Raw genomic sequence first — 24,980 nt, forward strand, 5'->3', positions numbered from 1 at the left:
GGGGTGGGGGTACCATGGTCACACACACAGACGTCAAACAACACTTAAAGCAGCCAAACGTGTCTCGACATACTCCCACATGCACGCAAGGTCCCTGAGACCTAATTAAGTCACGTGATCTGGAAGAACCCCCCCCCTTTCTTCATGTCCTCGTCTGTTCCTCCTCAACCCCCCTCCGCCCCTCCCACCACAGGTCAGCTACAGCAAGCCCGTGTCTCAGTCCCACCACCGGGGGGCGCCGGGCAGCGGCCAGGGCCCCTGCCAGTCAGCCTGCACCGGAGTAGGCGGAGGAGGGGGGGGAGGTGGCGGAGGCGGAGGAGGCGTCTCCATCTCCCACACCGTCAGCACGCCCGAGCTGGCCAACGTCAAGCACCAGGGCGCCAACGCCGCCGGCTATGCCGCCAACACGGCCAACATGCTGCGCAACCACATGTCGCGCCCCCCGCCGCCCTACCCCACCTTCCGGCCCGCCACCAGCACCCCGGACCTGGCCAGCCACCGGCACCGCTGCATCGGGGGCAGCAGCCCCGAGCTGGTGACCCGCATGGTGCAGTTGTCGGTGAAGACCTTCCAGCCCGACAGCTCGGCCGTGGTGCACCAGTCCCTGCAGGAGGTCAGCGAGCTGCTCACCGTGGCCAAGCACCGCTCGGCGCTGGGGAAGAGGCACAGCATGGAGGTGACCAGCGGCATGAGGGCCGGCGCCGGGGGGGGCGGGGTGGAGGGCATGGTCCTGAAAGGCATGAACGCCCCCCTCCCTCGGAGGAACACGCTGAGGGAACAGGTGATGCCCCAGTCCCAGGCTCAGCCCCGGGAGTCGAAGGAGCTGCCCTCTCCGAAGGCCCTGGAGGCGCCCGGCGGCCCGGCGTCGTCGCAGGGCGTGGCCTACCAGCACCAGAAGACCTTATCCAACGCCACCATGCTGATTCACAGCAGCGAGAGCGAGGAGGAGGAGGAGGAAGAGAGGCCCGAGCTGGACGTCCAGATCCCAGGCCTCAACGAAGACATTAGCATCAGCGCCCAGCTCCAGGCCGCCCTGGCCAAGCTGCCCAACAAGCCCCCTCCGGAGTACCCCGGGCCCCCCAGGGCTTCCAACAACGCCCCCTTGCGGCACCACAACCATACTCACCACCACAACCAGAGGCCCCAGAGCCAGGGACCCACAGATGCTCTCCAATCCCAGGCCCGGTTGCCGAAGGCTGGGCAGGGTCAAGGCGGAGGTGGGGCGGGTGGTGGTGGTGGAACTCTGACCCGTGGAGACCAGACTGGGATGAACGGGGCACTTCTGGGTCCATCGATCTCAGAACCCGACCTGACCAGTGTGAAGGAGAGAGTAAGGAAGGAGCCCGTGAAAGAGAGACCGGTATCGGAGATGTTCTCCATTGAGGACAGTATAGTGGAGAGAGAGATCGCACAAAGGGTAAGTCCGCTCCAGTCAGAGCTCTAATGTTTCATATATTATGCATTGGGTAAATGTGTATTCAGTGTATGGTCGATTTCAGTGTAAATTGTGCATCGGTTTATGTATGCCTGTGTGAAGGGGTCAATTCTCTAAGGATTGGATTCCAACTCCACTAACAAGCAGTTACTCGGTTAGCGAGTAAACAGGCTGAGCCAGGCGTCTGCTTTTGAAAGGTGCACAGTGTTGAAACAGAACACATGGTGAGCATTCTGTGTAAACAAACATTTGAGCGTGCTTTGTTTGTTAGTTAGGTACTTTTGCGGTTCTTGATTAACTATTAATCTGGGGTTCAGCACCTGAGGGTAACATTAGGTCCTCAGTCCTCACAGATAATCCCTAATAATCCCAGGGATTACTCTTGGGGGGGGGTTCGTCCAAATGTCTCGGTCTAGAGTTTCAAAATGAAATCTGTTATTGGCTGAACTGCATGTGATGATATATATTCCATGTTCTAATCTTCTACAGTACAATAGTATTTGATTAATTAGTATTAACGCTTTAGATTTTGGCATAGTGTTAGTGTACTATGTCCCAACATGCAGTCTTCACACGCATTTTGCCATCTCAGCCCCCTTTGATAAAACCAACCCCCCCCCCTCTCTCATCTCACAGTGGTTTAGTCCCTGTGGTGGACCCTCCTGGCCCCCGGCATGTTTGTTGGGCCAATCCAGAAGGTATGGAGGGATTGAGAGGTGGAGGGGTGGAGGTGAGATTAGGAGGGGGTAATCCTGGAAGGAGGGCTCGGGAACTGGCAGAGTGGGTCAGAGTGGGACTCACACGAGAAGGAGAAAGAGTGAGGGGGAGAGACAGAGCGAGAGAGAAAGACAGAGGAAGAAGATTTCATAACAAGAAAAGAAGAAGAGAGAAGTAAAGGGAGAAAAAACAGAGAGAGAGAGCTTAGTAGAGAGGAGCTGCCGGTCAGTGTTTAACCAGCTCAGACAGTGTCAGTTCAGGCTGTCGGCGTTCTGAGCCACACGCCCGTCCCGGGCTCACTCTTCAGACGCCGAATCAGATGAGTTTGGCCCACCAAACCAAAACAAATCCTCTCCCGCACGCGCACGCGACAGCAGCGCGGCGGAGACGGGTCGCGGCTGCGTCACCTCGGTAACTGTAACCATGACGGCGGGCCTCTCCTCTTTCCTGAAGACGCTGGAGAGGCAGAAGCTGTCTGTGGACTCGCTGAAGAGGCCACTGATGATGGCTGCCCTCAACGGACTCTACGTGGCCCGCGTCCCGGAGAGCCACCAGGAGGACGGGGGCGCCAAGGCTGCCCCAGACGAGAGGGTAAGAGACCCCCCCCCCCCTCCTACCGGACTCTACACTGGTCTGTCAATGCTACCGTGCACTGGTCGCTTATGGTGCTACACTGGCATCGAAATTATACTCCATACTAGTCTCTAATGATCTTGTACCATTTGAACACATGAGCTGAGGGCTTCTGCTTCCAACGTGGACCTGGTTTTGCATTGTGGTCCCAGCCAGAGGGCGTGTGCTGCGGTGTGCTGCAGTGTGCTGCGGTGTGTTGTCTATGTTGGCATCATACGATGCTCTCCCTGTCCTGGGGGGGGGTAGGTTGAGGCTTTTGGGGAAAGCAGTGGTTTGCAGGGTCCTAGTGTCCGGTGAGTAGATCAACAGGAAACAGTATCTGCATCTAGATCCGATCTGACACTCAGTTTCCAAAAGGAGAGCATGTAGCAAACCAGGACATTTTTGTCTTTCCCTCTTTCTTTCCCCCTTTAAGTTTTCTGTCCATAAAACGGAAACAAATAAAGCCCACTATAGAGTATTCAGTATTTTCCCCCCCAAATTACTGTAAAAACTCTATGGTTCTCTAGCTAACCAGGCTAGCTGTCATGCTCAGTCTACCCTTGGAGATGTGAAACCCAGCCTTTGTCCCGGGTCGTTGCTAGGCTAACGGGGGCGAGGGCCAAGTGGGTTGAAGAACGTGTGGCACGTTGGTGCTTATCGCCTCTGGACCGGCTGGAATGACAGGAATGTGACCCGAGAGAGAGTGAGAAAGAGAGAGAGAGTGTGTGAGACAGGGAGAGTGTGAGAGAGAGAGAGAGTGGGAGAGAGAGAGAGAGAGAGAGAGAGAGAGAGAGAGAGAGAGAGAGAGAGAGAGAGAGTGAGAGAGAGAGAGAGAGAGAGAGAGAGAGAGAGAGAGGGGGAGAGAGAGACGGAGGGATGGAGGGAGGGAGTCAGAGACCCCCTCCTCTATTCCTCCGTCAGGCAGCATACCCCTCAGTCAGCACCAGGCTTGCCCAACAAACACATTCCTCTACTGAAACAGGGGGAATGTGAAGAGAGAGAATCCCATCATTTGTGTGGACCTGCAGCACATTGTAGCACTATGGGTGGCTTTGAAATCAAAGGGCATTGTGGGTGAAATTTGCATTTGTGTGAGGGGACAACAATATGTACAATAATCAACGCAAGGAGTGAACCTTGCTTCACGTTCACCTTCTCCCATCTTTTTACCCCGCCTCTCTTACCCTCTCTCTACCTCACTATCCCTTCAAAATGTCTCACCCTATCCCTTGCTATGTCCCCCCCCCCTTGTAGTGTAAGACTCTAGAGCTGCAGATGGAGGAGGAGAGGGTCTTCACAGAGTACGAGCACATCCCCAAGAAGAGGGCGGACTGTGTGGTCACCACGGCCATGTTGGCTGACAACAGTGAGCGGAACCGGTTCCGTGACGTGGTGCCGTACGAGGAGAACCGGGTGGAGCTGGTCCCCAACAAGGAGAACAACACAGGATACATCAACGCCTCCCACATCAAGGTAGGGACGAAGGAAGGAAGGAAGGAAGGAAGGAAGGAAGGAAGGAAGGAAGGAAGGAAGGAAGGAAGGAAGGAAGGAAGGAAGGAAGGAAGGAAGGAAGGAAGGAAGGAAGGATCATTAGATGGATGGATGGATGGATGGATGAAAGAAAGAAAGAAAGACTGAAAGAAAGACTAAACTCTAAACCTTACAATCCTTCTGGAATACAGCTACAGTCTAACCCCAAAACCTCATAATAAGCCTGAACCGCTTTTGATGTGTGTGGTATTACTGAACCCAAGCGCTAGCATGTGGACACATGCTGCGTACAGTGTGTTGAAGTGTTCTGCTCCATTGTGTCTCGGTGCTGCTGAGTCATGGCTGAATCGGGGCCTATTAGAGCCTAACCCTCTTATTTCCCATCACCCACAGTCCCAGCTGAGGACCCAAGCTGTTGTTTGTTCCCCTCACACGTCTCTGAGTGTGTTTACAGTCACGCGGGCACCTTAGCCCTCAGCTGCTCATGTTTGGGCGGCATCACTCCCATTACGTCATGGTATTCCAGCAACTACTTAGTATGGGCCCTCTGAGGCGTTTATGGTTGGACTGTGGAAAAGACTGCTGTGTGTGTCTGTGTGTGTGTGTCTGTGTGTGTGCGTCTGTGTGTGTGTCTGTGTGTGTGTGTCTGTGTGTGTGTGTCTGTGTGTGTGTCTGTGTGTGTGTGTCTGTGTGTGTGTGTCTGTGTGTGTGTGTGTCTGTGTGTGTGTGCGTCTGTGTGTGTGCGTCTGTGTGTGTGCGTCTGTGTGTGTGCGTCTGTGTGTGTGTGTCTGTGTGTGTGCGTCTGTGTGTGTGTGTCTGTGTGTGTGTGGGGCATAGAGAGAGGTGGGACTGTACAGTGGATGTAGAGTATTGTGCTGCCTAATCAAAACAGTGTTCCCCAGTGGTGAAATGAGGTAATACGGCTAATACATACGTACTGTTACATTTGTATAATTAAGCGGACAATTTCCTCCTAAGCGACATACAAAGAGGGCACCACAGAAGTCTGTCACCGTGTGTTGATGGATCCACATCTATTGATGATGTTGATGTGTGTCCAGGTGACCATCAGTGGTGAAGAGTGGCACTACATTGCCACCCAGGGTCCACTAGCCAACACCTGTGCGGACTTCTGGCAGATGGTCTGGGAGCAGGGGGTCAATGTCATTGCTATGGTTACTGCCGAGGAGGTACAGCATCACCCGCCTACACACACACACACACACACACACACACATGCACTATGAAGCATACACAGCCCGAAGGCTCAGACAGACACACACACACACACACAACATGAATTAATCGAGGCATCACATCAAAGAAGAAGCAGGATTATTGCACAATGAGTCTTCTGATGTGTTATTCAGCTGCAGGCAGAATGCTGAACTCAGTATCTGCTCGAATGCTGGAGCAGGGCTGTGGTGAGGTAACCACATCCAGCTCTCTGGGTATCAGGTTTTCTAACACTGCAGAGAAATGTTCTTGAATTCTTTGTCGATATGGCAATATTTGATATATACACACACACAATGCACATGTTGTTGCTCTTGCTAATAAGACTTGTAAACTCTGTAGAAAATTTTATTAGCAAGAGCAACGACATGTGCATTGTGTGTGTGTGTGGATGCTACAGTAGGTAGATGCCTGTGTTTAGTTCATGTATAGAGACAGCTTTGATTTACTGTGCCTGCTCTCCGTCCCTTCCCCTCCCTTTCCCTCCATTTCCCTCCATCCCTCCCTTTCCCTCCATTTCCCTCCCTCCTTCTCCCTCCCTCCCTTTCCCTTCATTTCCCTCCTTCTCCCTCCCTCCCTCCCTCCCTCCGTCCCTTTCCCTCCCTCTCCCCTGCTCTCCCAGGAGGGTGGCAGGGCTAAGAGTCATCGCTACTGGCCCAAGCTGGGCTCCAAACACAACTCAGCCACCCATGGCAAGTTCAAGGTCACCACCAAGTTCCGCACGGACTCGGGCTGCTACGCCACCACGGGGTTAAAGGTCAAGCACCTGCTGTCGGGTCAGGAGAGGACGGTGTGGCACCTGCAGTACACAGACTGGCCCGACCACGGCTGCCCTGAATACGTCCAGGGCTTCCTCTGTGAGTGGCCACGTGTGTCTGTGTGTGCGTGCACGTGTGTGTCAGTGATGTCACACACTTGATAGACTATCTTGTCGTCTAAACTACCCTCTCCCTCCCACTTCTCTCCCACCTCTCTCCCACCCCTCCCCTCCTCTCTCCCTGCCCTTCCCTCCTCTATCCCTCCCCTCCTCTCTCCCCCTCCCTCCCCTCCTCTCTCCCTCCCCTCCTCTCTCCCCCTCCTCTCTCCCTGCTCTCCCTCTCCCTGCTCTCTCCCTCCTCTCTCCCTCCCCTCCTCTCTCCCTCCCCTCCTCTCTCCCTCCCCTCCTTTCCCCCTCCTCTCTCCCCCCCTCCCCTCCTCTCTCCCTCTCCCTCTCCCCTCCTCTCTCCCTCCCCTCCTCTCTCCCCCTCCCTCCCCTCCTCTCTCCCTGCCCTCCCTCTCCCTGCTCTCCCCTCTCCCTCCTCTCCTCTGTCCCCGTCCCCTCCTCTCTCCCTCCCCTCCTCTCTCCCCCTCCCTTCCCTCCTCTCCCCCTCCCCTCCTCTCTCCCCCTCCCCTCTTCTCTCCCTCTCCCCTCCTCTCTCCCTCTCCCCTCCTCTCCCCCTCCCCTCCTCTCTCCCCCTCCCTCCCCTCCTCTCTCCCTGCCCTCCCCTCCGTACCCCAGCGTACCTGGAGGAGATCCAGTCGGTGAGGAGACACACCAACTCCATGTTGGACACTTCCAAGTCCCTCAACCCCCCGGTGGTGGTCCACTGCAGTGCGGGGGTGGGGCGCGCCGGCGTGGTCATCCTCACTGAGCTCATGATCAGCTGTCTGGAGCACAACGAGGTGGGGGGGGGGGGGGGTGAGGTGGGGCGGGGCGGGGCTACTGTAAATTACTGTTCATTACCAACTCTTAATCCAGTAACAATATTGTTTTCTGTATTTCAAATTCGACTTCCCTTTCATGGAACCTTGTCCTCTCTGTGTTTCTCTCTTTCTCTCTTCTATGTCATGCTTCTCTCTCAGCGGGTGGAGGTCCCCACCATGTTGTGTGGTCTGAGGCAGCAGAGAATGCTGATGGTCCAGACCATCTCGCAGTACAAGTTTGTCTACCAGGTCCTCATCCAGTTCCTCAAGAACTCTCGTCTCATCTGACAGCTGACCCCCTGAACTGCAACCTGAATGGGACAAAACTCTGCAGGAGGGTGACAGATAACCATTTCTGCAGAGCAGTATGACCAATGGGAGTTATCTCTGTAGTTTGTATGCTCTGATTGGTCCGAATTGGCTAATGGACCAGGGTGGACAGGTTTGGCTAGTAGGGTTTGGAGTCCCATACAGCTCTGGAAGGCTGTGTGATGTTGACACCATGTTGCTCACCCACATCCTGGCTCCTGGAGAGGGGAAAACTCGAGCCATTTGTCCGATTGGAACACAAGAAAGTCAGAATGAGTGTGTTTAGAAATGCTTTGACTCAAGCGGTCATAAAATACCTCTGTGTCTCTCTTTCATGCAGTTGGCGTTATCCTAGCTAGCTCGAGGTTGGTCAAGGAGGAGAGGGAGCTGGTAGGAGTGTTACAAAACAAGCTAACATGTTAGGTGCTAACTGCTAGAGCTTAATGCTACCATTGTTTATCGTGGCATGTTTCCCTTTTGTGCTAACATTTGACAAGCAGGCCAATTTTCCAAGTTTGATTAGAGATAACATATTTTTTTATGACATTGTTTTGGCACTGGATATATAACACGTATTTCCATCAAATATAAACAGTAAGCTAGACATTAATTCCAGTCATTTTCACAAACGTCTATGCCTGTCATGCCAGTGCTGCCGTTGCTTTTATGAACACCAGGGTGTAGTGTTGCTTTCTTTTTCATGTACATGGAAACAAGGTTATCAAATCATTTCAAAAGTTTTCCCAATGTTTGAAAGCCACTGCCAAAGTTATTCTAGGCCTTCGTTGTGGCAGTCCAATGTAAAGTACAATGAAGATTCGTCTAAACATTTCAATATAATGTTTTTACATGTATTTATTTCTCATAACTATGGTGATCTTTCAGTTCAGCCAATTGTCAAACAAGCAGTCTTTCTCATCAACAGTTTTCTGTATGTCTGAGAAAGGTTTTTAAATTATTTGCCAAACTTATGATGCCTTGAAGTCATGTCCCCTCCTCACTCTGTTCCCCTCGTTACAGCTATTTTTGGTTATTTTTCACACATGGTTTGGCTCAATAAGGCCTTAGCAATCAATCTTTATATTGAAAACTTCTGGCTACTTGGAACATTATTAATACCCAGACTTTCCAGCGTATTATTTGAGCATTGTCCAATGTTCCACAACGATGCTGTCCATTTCCCATTCTATTTCACTTTAACTTTTAACACAGCTTATTTGGAACTTTCTAGCACGATCATGGCGACGTCGTGTCAGTGCTGACTCAGCATGAGCTCAGTCACAGCCACTCACTCAGAGCGTCCTTCTTCGGAAGGAGTCAAGGCATCCCCTGACAGTGCTCTACTGTCTGTGTCGGAGAACCCAAAAGACCAAGGACAAGGTCGTACAGCGTTTGTATTAAGTTTAGAGTTTGTTGTCTACATGTGAGACAGGGTGCATGTGCGCTGTTGTAGCCTCCAGTACAAGACAGCGGGCAACAACCCTCCCATGGCCCTGGTGTCCACGCCGACTCCTAAATACATTTGAAAATACTTCCTGTCTGTTTTTGCAGTCTTATCGGGCCACAGTAATGGCCTCAATTCCCTCAAGTAAAGTCCTACTTCCCCAGACTTTGTCTATGGGTGTTTATCCAGTGCAGTGGATGCATTGCATCCTGGGATAATGTGTTCCACATGTTTATAACGACACAGAGAGCATGGCAAGAGAAACGGTCAGAGTCGGGGGGCTTGTTTTTGGTACCACCTGTTGGTACCCAGATACTTAGAGTTCCTATGTGCACACATAGAACACACAGCTTTGAGTATGGCTGACTTTAGATCTTCTTCCTTCTGTCTGTGAGTTGTGGCACAATGCCATCTGTGTCCAAAGCTACGTTTGTACATATTGGACATGCAAGAGAATATTTCTACAAATGTTTGTATTATTTTTTTTGACTTGGTACCCTTAAAATACCGCAAGAAGACAAACTATGCATGCTTTTTATATTCCAATGTATATATCCATACTCAGATATAAGTTTATAAGCTGTCTGCTCTCATGGCAAGAGCACTCTATTGCCATTCTTTTGTTTTGTTGACAGTATTTTCCACGTCTCATTCCACAGATGTTTTTCAATGACATGTTCCACCTCGTGTTTTGGCATAAGTCCTGAAGATCTCTGTATGTGTGCTGTACATATGTTTTATATATAGGCTATGCTCTGCCAGTACATAAACATTTTTTTTCTGCCTCCAAATGTGTATGAAGCTGTCATGCGTACTCATTATGCAATAAAGCCTTATTTTCTCTATGTGTTGCCAAACTGGTTTCACTAACAGCCAAATAATAGTAGAGTACAGGATAGTAAAGTATAGTAAAGTACAACATAATAAAGTGTCAACAGTGTAGCATGGTAGAGATGACACCTAGAGAGAAGAGTAGTTGACAGCAACATATAGTGGAGGGTAGAAGAGGCATTTCATGCTTTCGCAGCAACACCTGTGTTTATGATGTGTCGACTGGAGCGAGCAGACATGCTCGGACTTCTCTTACACCCAATCCAGGCGAGAAGGAACCCAGCACTGACCACGTCAGCGGTGCTAATGTCCTGACACCTCCCTCGTTTGCGACAGGGGCTCATTGCTTGCCTTTTATAGGCCCGTAACAAAGCAGCTGCGGCCATAACTGCTCCTCATTGGCTTTCGGAATTTATTGACGTGCCGACCCTGCCCTTAAGCAAACACCGGCAGGAATGATGAAACACAACCACGCAGCTGGCATGTGTGCCCCTCATACACAGTTACTGAAAGCAAACCATATTTATGGTAAATGGAATTACCTTTTATTATGAATAAAAACCATCCAGGAAGGCATTATACAGTATACTGACACTTTCTAGAAAAAGAATCTGCTGCACAGTATAAAATAATTCAGTTGTTCCTGCAATTTTGCTCTCCATGAAAACCTCCTTAATGCATCTCACATAAAAAAAGGACAACTATTAGCGATTTCCCTTTTCCTCTGTCCTTCACAACCAATAAGAGAAAAAGCGCCCATAGTTTTGTCGTTTCAGAAAGCCTGCTGTGTGCGTGTGTGCATGGATGTCTGTCTGTGTTCGGTCTCTTCATTTCTTCGCAATTTCCTTCTGGAGTTCTGCAAGGTAGTGGTGATCCTTCCCGTGAGCCACCTCCATAATCGCCATGGCCTGGAAACATTCACAGAGAGAGAGAGAGAGAGAGAGAGAGAGAGAGAGAGATGCTCCTATAGGTTACTTACGAGGGCCTCGCCTCACCACAGGCCTAGTCCATGTCAGGGTTAAAGGCCTTGAAAAGGCGAGTGTGCTGCTTAGGGCTGTCAGGTAAGAGAATAGATGAAGACTGGGTTAATAAGAAGGGAGTTTGGGGGTGGAACCCTGCATTGGGTAGACCCTGCATAAGTAGACTTCTTCAAGTGGAATGTATGGCAGAACATTACAATAGCTCAGAACATAATCGTAGGGTAGCTTAGGAGAGGACATGCCCCTACCAATGTCAAGAGACCATTAAAATGGGAGAAGTCGTTTTTGCATTAACCCTTTGATACACAACAGTGAAACCTAGTCTGCAGAGTGCGGTGGTAGAGCCTCGTTCCGTCGGACAGGCATGTTACCTTCCTGAGGGCGCTGAGCCCCATGGCGCTCCTCTCCAGCCCCATGTACAGCCTGCCCAGCTTCAGGTACATGGACGACACGTTCAGGGAGTAGGGTGGGTACAGCACACTGGAGGAGGGGAGCAAACACACCCCTTAAGTCACCTCACAGCCTGGACCTTAAGTCACCTCACAGCCTGGACCTTAAGTCACCTCACAGCCTGGACCTTATGTCACCTCACAGCCTGGCCCTTAAGTCACCTCACAGCCTGGACCTTAAGTCACCTCACAGCCTGGCCCTTAAGTCACCTCACAGCCTGGCCCTTAAGTCACCCTCACAGCCTGGCCCTTAAGTCACCTCACAGCCTGGCCCTTAAGTCACCTCACAGCCTGGCCCTTAAGTCACCTCACAGCCTGGCCCTTAAGTCACCTCACAGCCTGGCCCCTTAAGTCACCTCACAGCCTGGCCCTTAAGTCACCTCACAGCCTGGCCCTTAAGTCACCTCACAGCCTGGCCCTTAAGTCACCTCACAGCCTGGCCCTTAAGTCACCCTCACAGCCTGGCCCTTAAGTCACCTCACAGCCTCGGCGTGCAGTGTAAGTCCAAAGGGGTTGGCATGGATTCGTACTTGTATGGCTTGAGGACCTTCTCTCCATAGCGGATGGCTTGGTCCCACTCTCCCATGTGGAGACACACGCCCATGGCCTGGTACATCATGTGGAGCATGTAGGCGTTGGAGTCCTCGAACACGGCGCCCATCTTGTCCAGGCTCAGCTCGCACATCTCCAGAAGCTCACCAGGGGGTGCTCACGAGTCAAGGTCTCATAGGCGGGAACGCTAATGCTTAAACGTTAGGGGCGGTGCTATTAACAACTTTAGCTACTGCATGCTGGGAGAACTGTGGTTAAAACACTGATCGACGACTCAGTCATGTAATTCAATGAGTGTGTGGTGCTAACAATCACGCCACAAAAATCACTCAAAGTAGCTAGGTTAAAAAGAAGTACATTATTGCTGCTGTCTTCCTTCAGTTTCAAAAACTTCCTTTGCCTTGTCCAAATGAGAAAGACAGAGGCTGTAATGAAAAGGTTATTTTTGTCGAGCTTGGCACTGCGGAAGTCTCCTATGATGTTCCTGGCGTAGCGCCTCATGTTGCTAACCAGCTCTGGCTTGATTGGCTCATTCCGCTGCCGTACCTTCAGCCTCAGCTTGTCCTGGAGGGCCGAGGGAAAACGTCACGCAGGCGTAACAGAAATAATGATGAATAAATAATCATTTTTGAATGTAGCATGATTGGTAATTGAGCCTTAATACTGAAGCCCTTAGGTTCAAAGTGAACTGAAACTTGACTGATATCAGTGGAGCAGGTACATCTGGCCTCCCCATCTCTGTATTCTCACCCCAGCCTTGGATTTACACTCCTTGCAGTCGCAGGTAAAGTAGTAGCAGTCTCTTAAGCGGTCATTACGGTCCTCTGTCGGGTAGAGGAGGTCTATGTAGCTGATGAGCACCTGGGAATAGAGACACACACACACACATACAGGCACACACAGACACCAGATATCGGTGTGTACACAGCACATGGACGCACACACAAACACACAGACACACAGACACCACACACAGGCACACAAACTATGATACCATGCTGTGTAGAAAGAAATTGGGTGCTTTTGCATTTGGTTACAAAAATAAGTTTTGCATTCCAACGCTTGGGATAATAGGGGCTGTTTGATATGGATCATGTTGTCTGGGAGGCCAGTGTGGAAGGCCTTTGACCTGCTCAGCACTTTTGAGGTCTAAAAACAACCTTGCATAGCTCAATAATCACCCCCCACCACCAACTTGTCTCATTCACATCCACTGTATATGCACACCCACACTGTTTTCAACTTTCGTAACGGAACCCGATAGTCCAATAGACCTTTGACCTTCACTTCCTGTCCTCTCTAAAAACTAATTTCCCACTCCTTGGACCCACAGAGATCAGGTTCATTCTCATGATGCACTTCTCTCACCCACCAGGGAGACTTTAGTACAGATAGGGAAGGTTTTCATTCATCACAAGATCACCCCTCCCACACACACACAAAAACACAACTTGGGCTGGTGACCTCTGTACAGCTGGACACAGCTTCCTCACCTCATCCCCAGTGCTCATGTCCTGAACAGCCCGGATCTCTGCTGTCGTCCCCTTGTATGTGACAATGACGTTTGGGGAGCAGCTGTGGTTTATCAGAGCCACACTGAGAGACAGAAAGAAAAACAGAAAGAAAGAACAAACGTCACAAGAAAGATCGCTTGCTAAAGGGAGAAGAAGAGTAAAGACGATCAAAGCAGGAGGACAGTGCACTAGTAACAGCTTGTGGAGTGTCATAAACACTACACGAGGTCACAGTTACTCTACATAACAGTCTGCCCCAACACAGATGATACCATCAACCTCACTTCAATCTGCTGGCCAGCGTTGTATGGGGGGAGATTTGTTTTTCAATGATTGAACGTTTTAAAAAGGCACAGTGTTCAGCAACAGTCACACATGCAACCCAACACAAGTTCGCAGCGTCTGTGTGTGATTTATGACCAGAGGCCCATAGATGGGAAAGTGTCTTTCTCAAGAGCTGGAATTAGCCTTCCTATCTGAGCAGCTGTGGATGTGGAAGGATGTGGGATAAAGGGCTGTCTCAGATTATGGATTTTCTGATGGAAGGTATCTGTGATTAAAGTTGGTTGGTTGCTGTGGTACATGTGTAAGTGTGGTTTGTGTGTGCGCGTGTGTGCGTGTGAATGTGTGTGTGTGTGTCTTACTCTGGGTATACTGCTGATCCCATGTGGGACAGCTCCTCGTCCTCCACTGTGAACCCATTACAGTTGACCTGCAGGAACAGAAGGAGCACACAATGACCGCCTCTTCTTTTCAGTTCACCTCCACTCAAATGACCGTAAAGCAGTCGTGTGCTTTATCGCAGTGATACCAACACAATCCAGCAGAGGGCCAGCTGGGATGTCATGGTACTTTCTGACTGTTTCTGTAGCAGACAGAAAAAGTTCCTGGTCGAGGAGAACAACTAAGAACAGAGTGAGTCTGCTATTTGTGTGTGTGTGTGTGTGTGTGTGTGTGTGTGTGTGTGCGTGGGTAAGTGTGTGTGTGTGTAACCTGAGAGAAGAGTGTTAGTAGGCCGGAGTGGTCAGGGAAATCCAGATGTTTGGAGTAGAACTGATGCAGGCTGGCAATATCCCCCTCGTTCATCTCTCTCTTCTCGTTGTCCACATCTTCCACGTCTGACGCCGACACACGCACACACACACACACATACACATACACTCAATTTATAATAAACGGCAAAGTAAATTTCCAAAAATATGTTTATATTTATCTAGAATCAGCCATTTCAAGTATGAATTGACACATGACATTGTCACCACCCAGCTTTCTCACACAACATAAAGCAAGTCTAGTCTAACACATTTTAGCACCCCCCCCCCACACACACACACACACACCATCCCTCACCACCCATCTACAAACTGTGGACTAAACCCTTATCAGAGTGAGTCTGACTTGGACAGTCCAGATCTGCCAGACAGTCAGCCTAGGTCCTTAGTGAGCAGGCGGAGCCTGAGCCGGAGCCTGAGGCGGAGCCTGGCTGGAGGTAGCATCCAGGGGGCCTGGTAAGAGGCGACACTTCACTGCGTATAAATAGAGCCTCCTTTGGTGTGAAGGGCTCCACGCACCTCTCACAGTGTGCTTATCTCCACTGTGGACACTCACGTGACTCCATCTCTCCAATCAGCAGCAGCTTCTCAGAACTGCTCTTCTCCTTCTGGGTTTTCTGGAAGACACACACACACAGAAGAGCAGGATTTTTTGATGCGAGGAGAAGAGAGTTTCCTCATCTATGTTTCTGCTTATGGATGTATCCATTCAGAACCCCGGCCCCAGATCTCTCTTTGTCGTCCATGCTGTACAGTACACCCTCTCACCTTCTTGGCAAGAATCCTGGCCACCAGACGTACTGTCTCCGAGGGACTCCATTTCTCCCCGAACGCTACGATGGCTCCGCACTCCAGCTTGTGCATCGCCCAGTGCGCTTTCTGAAACACACACACACACATCCACACACGCACCATATTGGAATGGCTTACTCTAATGCACACTGTCTGATAACAGCCCAAAACCAACAACATTCTAATTCCTCAACCTTATTCTTAAAGCTCACAATACTAATCCTGAGCCCCATCCATCCCCACCCAGCCACCCAATCTACTCTTGCCAACATTTACAGCATCCCCTCACACCTCCACTTCTAAGTACCCCCCCCCCCCTCACAAAGTCCTTTCAGGAAATGAGTGTATGTATGTGTCATTTGAGGGACTCAGAGAGACTGCAGAGGCAGTAGTCTGCATGCTGAGCGTTCCCTCTGGGGGGCAGTGTGGTGTGCTGTTACCTGGCAGCTGACATTGCAGTAGAAGGCTTTCTTGCACTTTCCACATTTGGCCAGGCCTTCTTTTCTGTGGATGACAAGGGAGTAGAACTGCCGTTGGTTGTTCTCTACAGTATCCGAGAACTGGTTTTGCGACCCTTCAGACGCATACGCACACGATACATCACACCTCGTGCACAAACACTCTCCAGGGCGCTAAAACATCTGTTTTACCAACTGTGCGCGTGCGTGCGTGTGCAACACACTGCCGCTGTGGATGTGGGGGATGTGTCATTGTGTTTCGAGTGTGTGTGTGTGCGTGTGTGTGTGTGTGTCAGTATGAGTGTGTCCATTTTATGGCCTCACCCATTTCTCTGCGTGTGTGTGTGTTCTGTGTGTGTGTGTGTGGGGGGGGGGGGCAGTTTACAGGCCGTTCTCCCATCGTATCAGGGAGGGGTCGTGGGCTCTGAAACATTCTGGGGTTATTCATAGACCTGACCTTTGATGTACCAGCTGCCACCTCTGGCCTGGATAGATGAGTTAGGAAAGCCCAAACAAAGTGGGATGTTAGGGGGGCAGGGTGGGTCTGCTGCAGAGGTTCTGGTTTTGAGGAACTGATGTTGCAGTGGTAGGGTGACCACCTACTGAGCACAGAGTTGGCTGTCGTTCAACAGCACGTACAACAGCAAGTCATCCAGTCCAGTCTCTTTCAGTCATGCCCACGCCATTCAAGTTAGTCTCATATTTTCTCAAGAAGTTGTTCCTGTGTGATGACTTGGCCAAGGATCTTACAAAGACTATAAAGTGACCATCATCATCAATACCAGTTTCGTCATCGTCACATCCTTGTTACAGCATAATTACCATTACGAATCTGAATTATCATTATGAATGATGAAGTATGTCAGACTGACTGACACGAGTTGACCAATCCCAGTATGACATCCTATTGGCTGAATACCTATCGGCACCAACAGTGGTGAAACAGAACATTTCTGAACCCCCCTTTCTTGAGTAAGTTGGAACCCCAATCCTCCCACACAGAAGCCCTCACACGAACACAGGGAGCTAAAGGTACAACATCGTCAGACACTGGGGAAGTAGTGATAGATGTGTGCTCCCTGATAGCCCTTCCGCTGCATGCAAACCCTAGCACCATGCTACACTGGCCTTCCATGACTGCATTGTGGATGACCGTGTTGAGGGTGCCACAGCATGCATGGGTAGACAGTACCACGGCCACCCTCAAACAGCCGGGAGCTGCACGGCCATACCACAACCAGCGGAGGGTCATCATCCCATAGGAATACACTGTATCTATCTCAGTACGTCCTTCTCCCTCTGCAGGCAGAGAGAGAGAGAGAGAGAGAGAGAGAGAGAGAGAGAGAGAGAGAGAGAGAGAGAGAGAGAGAGAGAGAGAGAGAGGGTGAGGGTGAGAGAGAGAGAGAGAGAGGGTGAGGGTGAGGGAGAGAGAGAGAGAGAGAGAGAGAGAGAGAGAGAGAGAGAGAGAGAGAGAGGGTGAGGGTGAGGGTGAGGGTGAGGGTGAGGGAGAGAGATAGGGAGAGAGAGAGAGAGGGTGAGGGTGAGGGAGAGAGAGAGAGAGGGTGAGGGAGAGATAGGGAGAGAGAGAGATGCTCCTATAGGTTACTTACGAGGGCCTCGCCTCACCACAGGCCTAGTCCATGTCAGGGTTAAAGGCCTTGAAAAGGCGAGTGTGCTGCTTAGGGCTGTCAGGTAAGAGAATAGATGAAGACTGGGTTAATAAGAAGGGAGTTTGGGGGTGGAACCCTGCATTGGGTAGACCCTGCATAAGTAGACTTCTTCAAGTGGAATGTATGGCAGAACATTACAATAGCTCAGAACATTATCATAGGGTAGCTTAGGAGAGGACATGCCCCTACCAATGTCAAGAGACCATTAAAATGGGAGAAGTCGTTTTTCCATTAAGATAATGGTTTGTCCACCAATATTCAAACTAGACCTATGAACTTAATTAAAATCAAATCAAATCTAATGTATTTGTATAGCCCTTTTCACACGCAAGCATGTCACAGAGGGCTTCACATACGCCCATTATAGAACTGCCCCTTAACCAACCTAAACCCTCAAGGAAGACAAGGAAAAACTCCCAGAAAAACTCTCGAAACTATGGATTCGATTGACTGCGGTAAAAAAGATCGGACTTAAGTTATCCCAGGAGGACTCGTGTTTCTGCAGATTTGACATGAAACCATGTGTTCTATCTTGAGGATACGTGGACACCACTGATCTGAGGCACACAGAAAGATGAGCCTTGCCACACTTAAAAATAGATTTTATAGTCTGGCCCCAATATGAAAAAAGATGTCATGGCGTAGGACGAGCTACTTCTATAAAAAGACACGAGCCTTGCACACCAGCAATTGTCTGTAGTCGTAAATGTTTTAGGAATAGGGCAACAGTGGCTTGTAGCAATCCATTTCAAGTGAGTTAATTGGCTGCTGCTTCTTGATTGGTAGCCCACATTTGTATATATAGAAATGCGGTCTTTATGATAAGTCAATGTGCCGTAACTTCAGCCCACTATTTATTGGCGTTAGGAGAAAGTCGTGCGCAGAGTGCGCACACGCGCAAGTATTCACACATCAGAGAAGAATACATGGTTCATCACATGCTGCAAAAAGGTTGACTTCACAATAAAATACCTCGTCAAGCAGAATTCGCAGTAACAACCTCTTTCATTGACAGACAGAACGTAGGCGTATGCCGGGCACGAGAACAGCAGCTCTCCAACTTTGAAAGGTTTGGTCACCCGTAGTCCTCGTCCTTTCCCTGGACTGACAAACTTCTCAATTCCCTCGATGCTCTCCTTCATTCTGTCGTTTACATTCACCAAGTGTCAATCCTGGATTATCCAATCCCCTAATTCCTCGGGTAAACGGCAGCCGGGTGGTTCACGTTAGTCTTGAGTTTGATTTAGTACCCTCTTACCATGCCAATGTCCCCAAATTACCATGCATCCGCAATAGCCAAACTTCCCTTGGCTGAACCCCCCCGACGTTCTGGATCTGGGAGGGGAGGGGGCGTCACTCCGAAAATACATGATTTGGCAAAGACGATGATGTGATGCCGGTAGTTAGATTGTTCGCACTGCAATTTCACCCTGTTTGACATAAACACATTATTAACCTACGCATTCCTTTTAAATTCTGTTTAACTGTGATGATGAGTAACTCACACACACACACACACACACACACACACACACACACACACACACTCACACACACACACACAAACACACCTGGCTTTCTCACTTGAACAATATAGGAATACAAATTGTGTATCAGATTCCCATCTAGTGGCCACCATGTAGAAGTACAGTGGTAGAAACAGGTCGTGTGTTGGGCGGCAGCAGGGCCGGCCCAAGGCATAAGCCAGCTAAGCGGCTGCTTAGGGCCCCCATGGCTACCAGAGGGCCCCCAAGAGCACATTAAATGACAGTTTAATGTAATTTATTTATATTTTTTATAAAAAGCGACTCAGAGAATCCATTCTGCTGAAGGCCCCATACAGGCTTGGGATGGCCCTGGGCGGCAGTACAGTTCAAACTGAACGGAGATCAGCTTGCTGCCTAGCCATGGTAATGTATTGAGGATTGCTTCCTGCACATGACTCTCCATGAGGTTTGGCAGTAAAGGTCCAAGGAGAGGGACATGGACACTTGACTCCAGCGCATTCTGGGAGGTCAAAAAGTCATGAGATGATGAACCCCTGGAGGACCTGAGAGAGAAAAAGAGAATCGTGCAGCCACTGGTCTTCTGTCCTATTCTGCCCCCTTGTGTCTGTGTAGTGCAAGTGCGACAGTGAACGGCATCCCCCTGTCCCTCACACTCTCTCTTCTAACACACTAGACACTGTCTGACTGAAGCTTACGCATCCGCAGACAACACTTTAAGGCAAAGATTAAGGATTGTGGGCCCTGCAAGCACTTAACTGTTTAGTGTGACAGTCAACCCGACGGAAACTTCCAGATTGTGGGACGAGATTGAGGACACTGAGATTGCAGAACATAGTCCTCAGAAGCTCAGCTCGAGTAGTGGATCCGCAATTGAACTCCACCCACCTCCCCCACACAGCGGAGCATTTCCTCACTCTCTCTCTCTCTCTCTCTCTCTCTCTCTCTCTCTCTCTCTCTCTCTCTCTCTCTCTCTCTCTCTCTCTCTCTCTCTCTCTCTCTCTCTCACACACACACACACACACACACATCAACTACAGTAAAGATTTGTCTCACATCCGCAGGCCTATCTAAGGGCTTTATCCAACCTTGCCACCCAACCCCCTCCACCTCCCCTCTTTACTTTAATTCCATCTTTTCTATCTTTCGACATAAAGATTTGTTTCGCGTCGTTTTTTAATAATGTCTGAGCGAGCCAGGCATGTCCCTCTGAGATTAAGTCGTTGCCCTTGCCGTCTCGTCTTGATTACATCAGAGGCATCTGATTTGATTTGGAAGGAACCCCTCTTGTTATCGCATCATATCCTTTCAGACCTGTCCGCAATGGTGCAGTTCTTATGTTATCGTGAGGGATGATCTTGATGAATATGATCTGGGAGGTACGGAGGGAGGGAGGCAGGGGGATTAGGACAAACAGATTATAATTTTCGATGACCAGAAATGATAAGGAACTGTAAATCCTAAGTAGATTTTGTTGTCAAGGAAACCCTGTTAGGGGATAAATTCAGCAGAATAGTAGAGTGATGACAAAAGCATTAAAGACAGACCGGAACACACACACACACACTCAGACTCACACACTGTCATATTCTTGGCACACAATATTGTTTTTGCAGACCGATTGCTTAAGAAAATAAGCTGTTTTGTTTCTTGCAGATTGATTATTTGAATCTGGAACCAAAAGTATATTTTAATTTCAAAAACATGTTTGAAGACATACAAACCAACCCAAATCAAAGACGCAAGACCATCTACTGAACATAACCAACAAATATTATTTTGAAAGATACAGAAAGCCCGAATGTTTGAAACAGAGCCAGGGTGAACGTCTCTGACTAAACGACTCCACCCTAAATCATTGTCGCAACGGTCTCAGGACGAGAAACAAGGTTTTCAAACCCCCGCATTCGAATCTTGCGGGCCATGTTTGATTCCTCGGCGCTTCTTCACTTGGTCCCTCCGCTTGCTTCTCCTCAGACATCCCCGTGGAGTGAAGGATAGACCGGAACACCACAACCAGCCCTCCGTCTTGTGGGCTGGTAAATGTCAGACACTTATGGAAGAGGGAGACTTTTCGCACTATCCAGCAGCCTGTAAAGTGCCACTGCTAATGCATGTCTGGAGTGAGGGTCAAGGGTCAGGGAGGAGCATCACACGGGGCTGTGTGTGTGCTGCGGCGTGGCGGAGCAGAGCGCCGTCCTCCCACTCACCACCTTGTTAGGAGCTTCTGGGGTGCGGGGGGGGGGGGGGGCTGTCACGTTAGCATGGGTGTTGGAGAGAGTGTGAGTGTGTGTGGGTGGGGCTGGTGGGTGGGGGTCTGTGTGTGTGTGTGTAGCTACATGTGTCTCTGCTCATCAACGCGGCCACACGACAAGAACCGGCATTGCTCGCGACTTTGTTCTCTTTCCCCCAAATCCCATTGTATACGCGTTCACATTCTCCCCGATGAACTCACTGACTGGCGAGACCTTGTCGCTCCACAGCCTCCAGTCCCCGTCAGAGGAGCCTGTCTCAGGCTTAACCCCCCCCCCCCCCTGTCTCCACTCCTGGCTGGGGGGGGAATGTGTCGCCCGCCTGGGCGTCTTAGCAGCCCCAGAGCCTCATCTGTTTATCCACGTGTCTTTGCCTTGGCATGAGGGGTCCGGGGCAGGGCCGTGGAGGGAGAGGGTCCGCTGCCCCGTGTCACCCACCTAAGCTCTGCTTTCACTCGGGGGCTTAGCGCCTCGTCCCCCCCCCTCCCCCTCAGCTTCCTCCCCTCTGCCTCTTTATGAGCCAACAACTGGAGCCCCCAGTCTGTCTCCTAACCAGGACCCCCCCCCTGTTACCCCCCCTCTTAATAGTTGTCTTTACCTCCCTCTTGCCGTTTCTTTCCCTGTCTCTCTCTCTCTCTCCCTGTCGTCTGCTGGGTTCCTTCCTCCGCTGCGATCCTCTCCCTCTCTCCCCTGATACCTCTCCCCGGCCCGCCCGCCCTCCCCCGGTCTCCACCTTTCCCTTTCTCCCGACGGCACACACCTCTCCCCCCTCCTCCTCTGTCTTTTGTCCTCTCCCCCCAGCCTCACTCCTGTCTCCCCCCCCTGGCGGTCCACGAGGCACCCTCCTCCTACTCCTCCTCCTCCAACCTCCCCTGCTCCTCCTCCCCCATCCAGCAGTCCATCCCGTCTATACATAGAAGTGACAACAGTTGCAGGGGTGACACTGGAGTCTAAATGTGGCTCGAGAACAATAGATCTTGTGCGTGCCCCCCCCCAACCCCCCCCCCTTCTCCCCACCCCTATATTCCTCCTCTTCCTTCACCCCCTGTAAATAGACTGATATATTAGTGCATCAGTGTTTCAATAGTGTTTCTCTAGCAGGGGTTTGGTTAGCAATGCTAACAGCCAGCAGGCTGTGGTGGATTTAGCCCTGTCGGTATTTGATGGCCCCTCTGCCGATTGTCTGTAGAAGGGAGGGTTGTCAGACTGGTGTGGGCTGGGGGGGAAGAGGAACATCAGAGTGACCTTATGACAGGAAGTAGCACCGTACAGTGGCACGAGCACACTGCATGCTTTCCAGCTGTCCACGATGATGTACAGCATTTCTACAAACGGAAGGATGTGTTACTCGCATGTGGAGTGCATACGACACAGTACCCAGACCAGGCTGTGAGCCAGGCTAGAAGCCAGGTTAGGACCCAGGCTAGGACCCAGGCTAGAAGCCAGGCTAGGACCCAGGCAAGGACCCAGGCTAGAAGCCAGGCTAGGACCCAGGCAAGGAGCCAGGCTAGAAGCCAGGCTAGGACCCAGGCAAGGACCCAGGCTAGAAGCCAGGCTAGGACCCAGGCAAGGAGCCAGGCTAGAAGCCAGGCTAGGACCCAGGCTATGAGCCAGGCTAGAAGCCAGGCTAGGACCCAGGCTATGAGCCAGGCTAGAAGCCAGGCTAGGACCCAGGCAAGGAGCCAGGCTAGAACCCAGGCTAAGACCCAGGCTAGGAGCCAGGCTAGAAGCCAGGCTAGGAGGCGGGCTAGGAGGCAAGCCTTATTAGGCTACAGCCAGTTAATTGATGGTGCAGTGGCAGCAGTGTCTCCTGTAAGGCTTCCTTACACAGTCCCTCTCCTTGGGCTATTATCAGGCCCTGCAGGGGCATTGTTTCCTAACACACACAAAGGAAGCTGGCAGCCCGAGTATACAAATACTTTCCTTTGTCCCTATCTTTAGCTGGCATGTGAAAGTGAGTTGTGCCTGTGTGTGTGTGCTGCGCACATGATTGTTTAAGTGCACTCATTCGTGCACTCCTTTGTGTGTGTTTGAGTGTGAGTGTGTTTGAGTGTGTATGCTTGTGTGTTTTTAACGTATGAGAGGGTCTGCCTTTAAGAGCAGGGTCGTCTGTGACCTCCAAATGATCCTACACCTCCGAGGTCAAAGGTCGTCTCACTGTACGTGTTTAGATGAAAGCTGAGACTGCGTTGCTGTCGACCCGTTCCGGTTTTTTTGGGGACCTCACCCCCAGTTTGGCACAGGTCTCTGGCTCTTGGCTTCTCGGTGCATCGGAATTGGACACTGTTGCATAGCAACGTACCTGTTTCGGTCGTACTGTGATTAGGCAAATAGGAATGTTACCACTAAAATGGCTTTTCATTGTTTTATTGCATATTGACTTTGAGTTTAATACAGTTTTAATGTTTGTTCTTTACGGACTCTCTCGGGTCCAATATCTTGTTCTCCTGGTTGGTGCTGTCAGCCAAAGGAGGATGACCTTCCTGTGAGTGAGATGTCACCCACCGGTATCATATGAAAATATATGATCATTTTAATGACCAAAGCTTTCCAACAATACACTCCTTGATCGAGTGCACACATTCGGGCGAGAGAGTTCACGCTCGCACACACGTACACGCGGGCGCGCCTGTCTGTGGTGAGATTGTGCAGCAGGCCGGTCTTGTGAAGTGGTGGTGTGGAGGCATGGTGGTTCACCCTGAGCCTGCGGGTGACGTGCCAAGGGCAGGGCAGAATTAGAGGGATTCTCTGCTATGTGACAGCTTGCTCTGGCTAAATGGTGTAATAATCTACCCCCCCCCCCCCCCGCCCCCCACGACCCCCTTTTCCAAATCAACCTCCCTCCCCTTTCACCTACACATACTTTGAACACTGCTGTGGTACAGCAACACACACACACGTTTGTGCGCGCACGCACAAATATACATGCGAACAAACACACACACACACACACACACAGTACTCCTACACAGCCTCCTACACCAACTGGCACAGATAACATTGTCTTAAGCAATTAGGGGGGGGGGGGCTCCCCCTCCCCTGCTGTAATTATTGAAGTAATGCAGATGGAGAAGGACATCTGCATGTTAAAGAGTTGGCTTCTCCCTTCTACACAGCAGATGTTCCAACGTCATTCACTCAAATTACACTGCTTACATCCACACGACCAGAGAGAGAGAGAGGGAGAGAGAGAGGGAGAGGAGAGAGAGAGAGAGAGAGAGAGAGAGAGAGAGAGAGAGAGAGAGAGAGAGAGAGAGAGAGAGAGAGAGAGAAGGGGACGGGCGGGGGGGGGGGGGTCGGCAGTGGAATGAGGAGACATTCTCTGTCCAAGGCGACATTGTCTCGCACACACACACTCGTCACTCTGACACACACGGACACGCGTGGTCCCCGAATGCTGTTTTTGCCCTTTTCAAACATTCCTTGGTGATAGGTTAAACCACATTGACAGGCCATAGTTTCTGTAATTGCGTGCTTAAAATGTAATCACATCTTAACGACCAAGTAATTACACTTTAGTGTCTCTGGGATTCATTGCAGAGAGGTCCCACCATGCCCGATCCCGAAGTGTTACTAAACATTACAATCTCAAATTGTTCATAACATATCTATACAACACCGTATATCTTAAAACGGCAGTGCATGAGTGGATGACTGAGTACATCAGTCACTAGAACTGGATGTCACTAAAGCAGCGGTTCTCAACCCTGGTCCTCAAGTACCCCCTGTCCTGCACGTTTGAGATATTTCCCTGTTCCAACACACCTGATTCCAATGAATGGTCGTTAACAAGCATAACGAGCCATTCATTGGAATCAGGTGTGTTGGTGTAGGGAAACATCTAAAACGTGCAGGACAGGGGGTCACTTGAGGACCAGGGTTGAGAACCACTACACTAAAGTGTTGAAGAGATTTGGACCTGTGGCTAGTCTTACATTTACATTTAGTCCTTTAGCAGACACTCTTATCCAGAGCGACTTACAGTAAGTACAGGG

General features: G+C 50.5%; 2 protein-coding genes and 1 non-coding gene across 3 annotated transcripts in view; 1 reads left to right on the forward strand and 2 right to left on the reverse strand.

The window, feature by feature from the left end:
* LOC146286919 (tyrosine-protein phosphatase non-receptor type 14-like) overlaps nucleotides 1-9,775 on the forward strand; it is a 32,574-nt gene extending 22,799 nt beyond the window's left edge. The window contains exons 14-20 of the mRNA XM_084700332.1: nucleotides 194-1,417; nucleotides 2,606-2,743; nucleotides 4,022-4,240; nucleotides 5,320-5,448; nucleotides 6,117-6,351; nucleotides 6,993-7,156; nucleotides 7,337-9,775. Coding sequence (XP_084556458.1) covers nucleotides 194-1,417; nucleotides 2,606-2,743; nucleotides 4,022-4,240; nucleotides 5,320-5,448; nucleotides 6,117-6,351; nucleotides 6,993-7,156; nucleotides 7,337-7,465 — 2,238 coding nt within the window. The 3' untranslated portion in view covers nucleotides 7,466-9,775. The remainder of the gene's footprint in view (nucleotides 1-193; nucleotides 1,418-2,605; nucleotides 2,744-4,021; nucleotides 4,241-5,319; nucleotides 5,449-6,116; nucleotides 6,352-6,992; nucleotides 7,157-7,336) is intronic.
* Nucleotides 9,776-10,279: 504 nt separating this feature from the next.
* On the reverse strand, nucleotides 10,280-18,557 carry smyd2b (SET and MYND domain containing 2b). Its single transcript, XM_084700429.1, has 12 exons — nucleotides 18,201-18,557; nucleotides 15,541-15,604; nucleotides 15,077-15,187; nucleotides 14,865-14,925; nucleotides 14,250-14,374; nucleotides 13,901-13,968; nucleotides 13,236-13,338; nucleotides 12,493-12,603; nucleotides 12,186-12,306; nucleotides 11,721-11,895; nucleotides 11,113-11,221; nucleotides 10,280-10,669 (listed from the first exon to the last, which is right to left on the reverse strand). The coding sequence occupies exons 1-12, from the start codon at nucleotides 18,368-18,370 to the stop codon at nucleotides 10,589-10,591; spliced, it is 1,299 nt and encodes a 432-aa protein (XP_084556555.1). The 5' UTR covers nucleotides 18,371-18,557; the 3' UTR covers nucleotides 10,280-10,588.
* LOC146286921 (small nucleolar RNA SNORA77) lies at nucleotides 14,049-14,181 on the reverse strand. Its single transcript, XR_014762360.1, has one exon. It is a non-coding gene; the product is annotated as a small nucleolar RNA SNORA77 (small nucleolar RNA).
* Nucleotides 18,558-24,980: the final 6,423 nt, after the last annotated feature.

The sequence above is a fragment of the Hypomesus nipponensis genome, chromosome 6, assembly GCF_054491055.1.
Source record: "Hypomesus nipponensis isolate SF chromosome 6, ASM5449105v1, whole genome shotgun sequence".
NCBI classification, from domain to species: Eukaryota; Metazoa; Chordata; class Actinopteri; order Osmeriformes; family Osmeridae; genus Hypomesus; species Hypomesus nipponensis.

Excerpts from the sequence above, each read along its gene's own strand:
- smyd2b (XM_084700429.1), bottom strand. The coding sequence starts at position 18,370 with ATGAAGGAGAGCATCGAGGGAATTGAGAAGTTTGTCAGTCCAGGGAAA. Across the intron at positions 15,605-18,200 it reads TGCGAATTCTGCTTGACGAG|AAAAGAAGGCCTGGCCAAAT; the intron begins GTATTTTATTGT and ends TGTCATCCACAG. Across the intron at positions 12,307-12,492 it reads AGTGTAAATCCAAGGCTGGG|GACAAGCTGAGGCTGAAGGT; the intron begins GTGAGAATACAG and ends TCGGCCCTCCAG.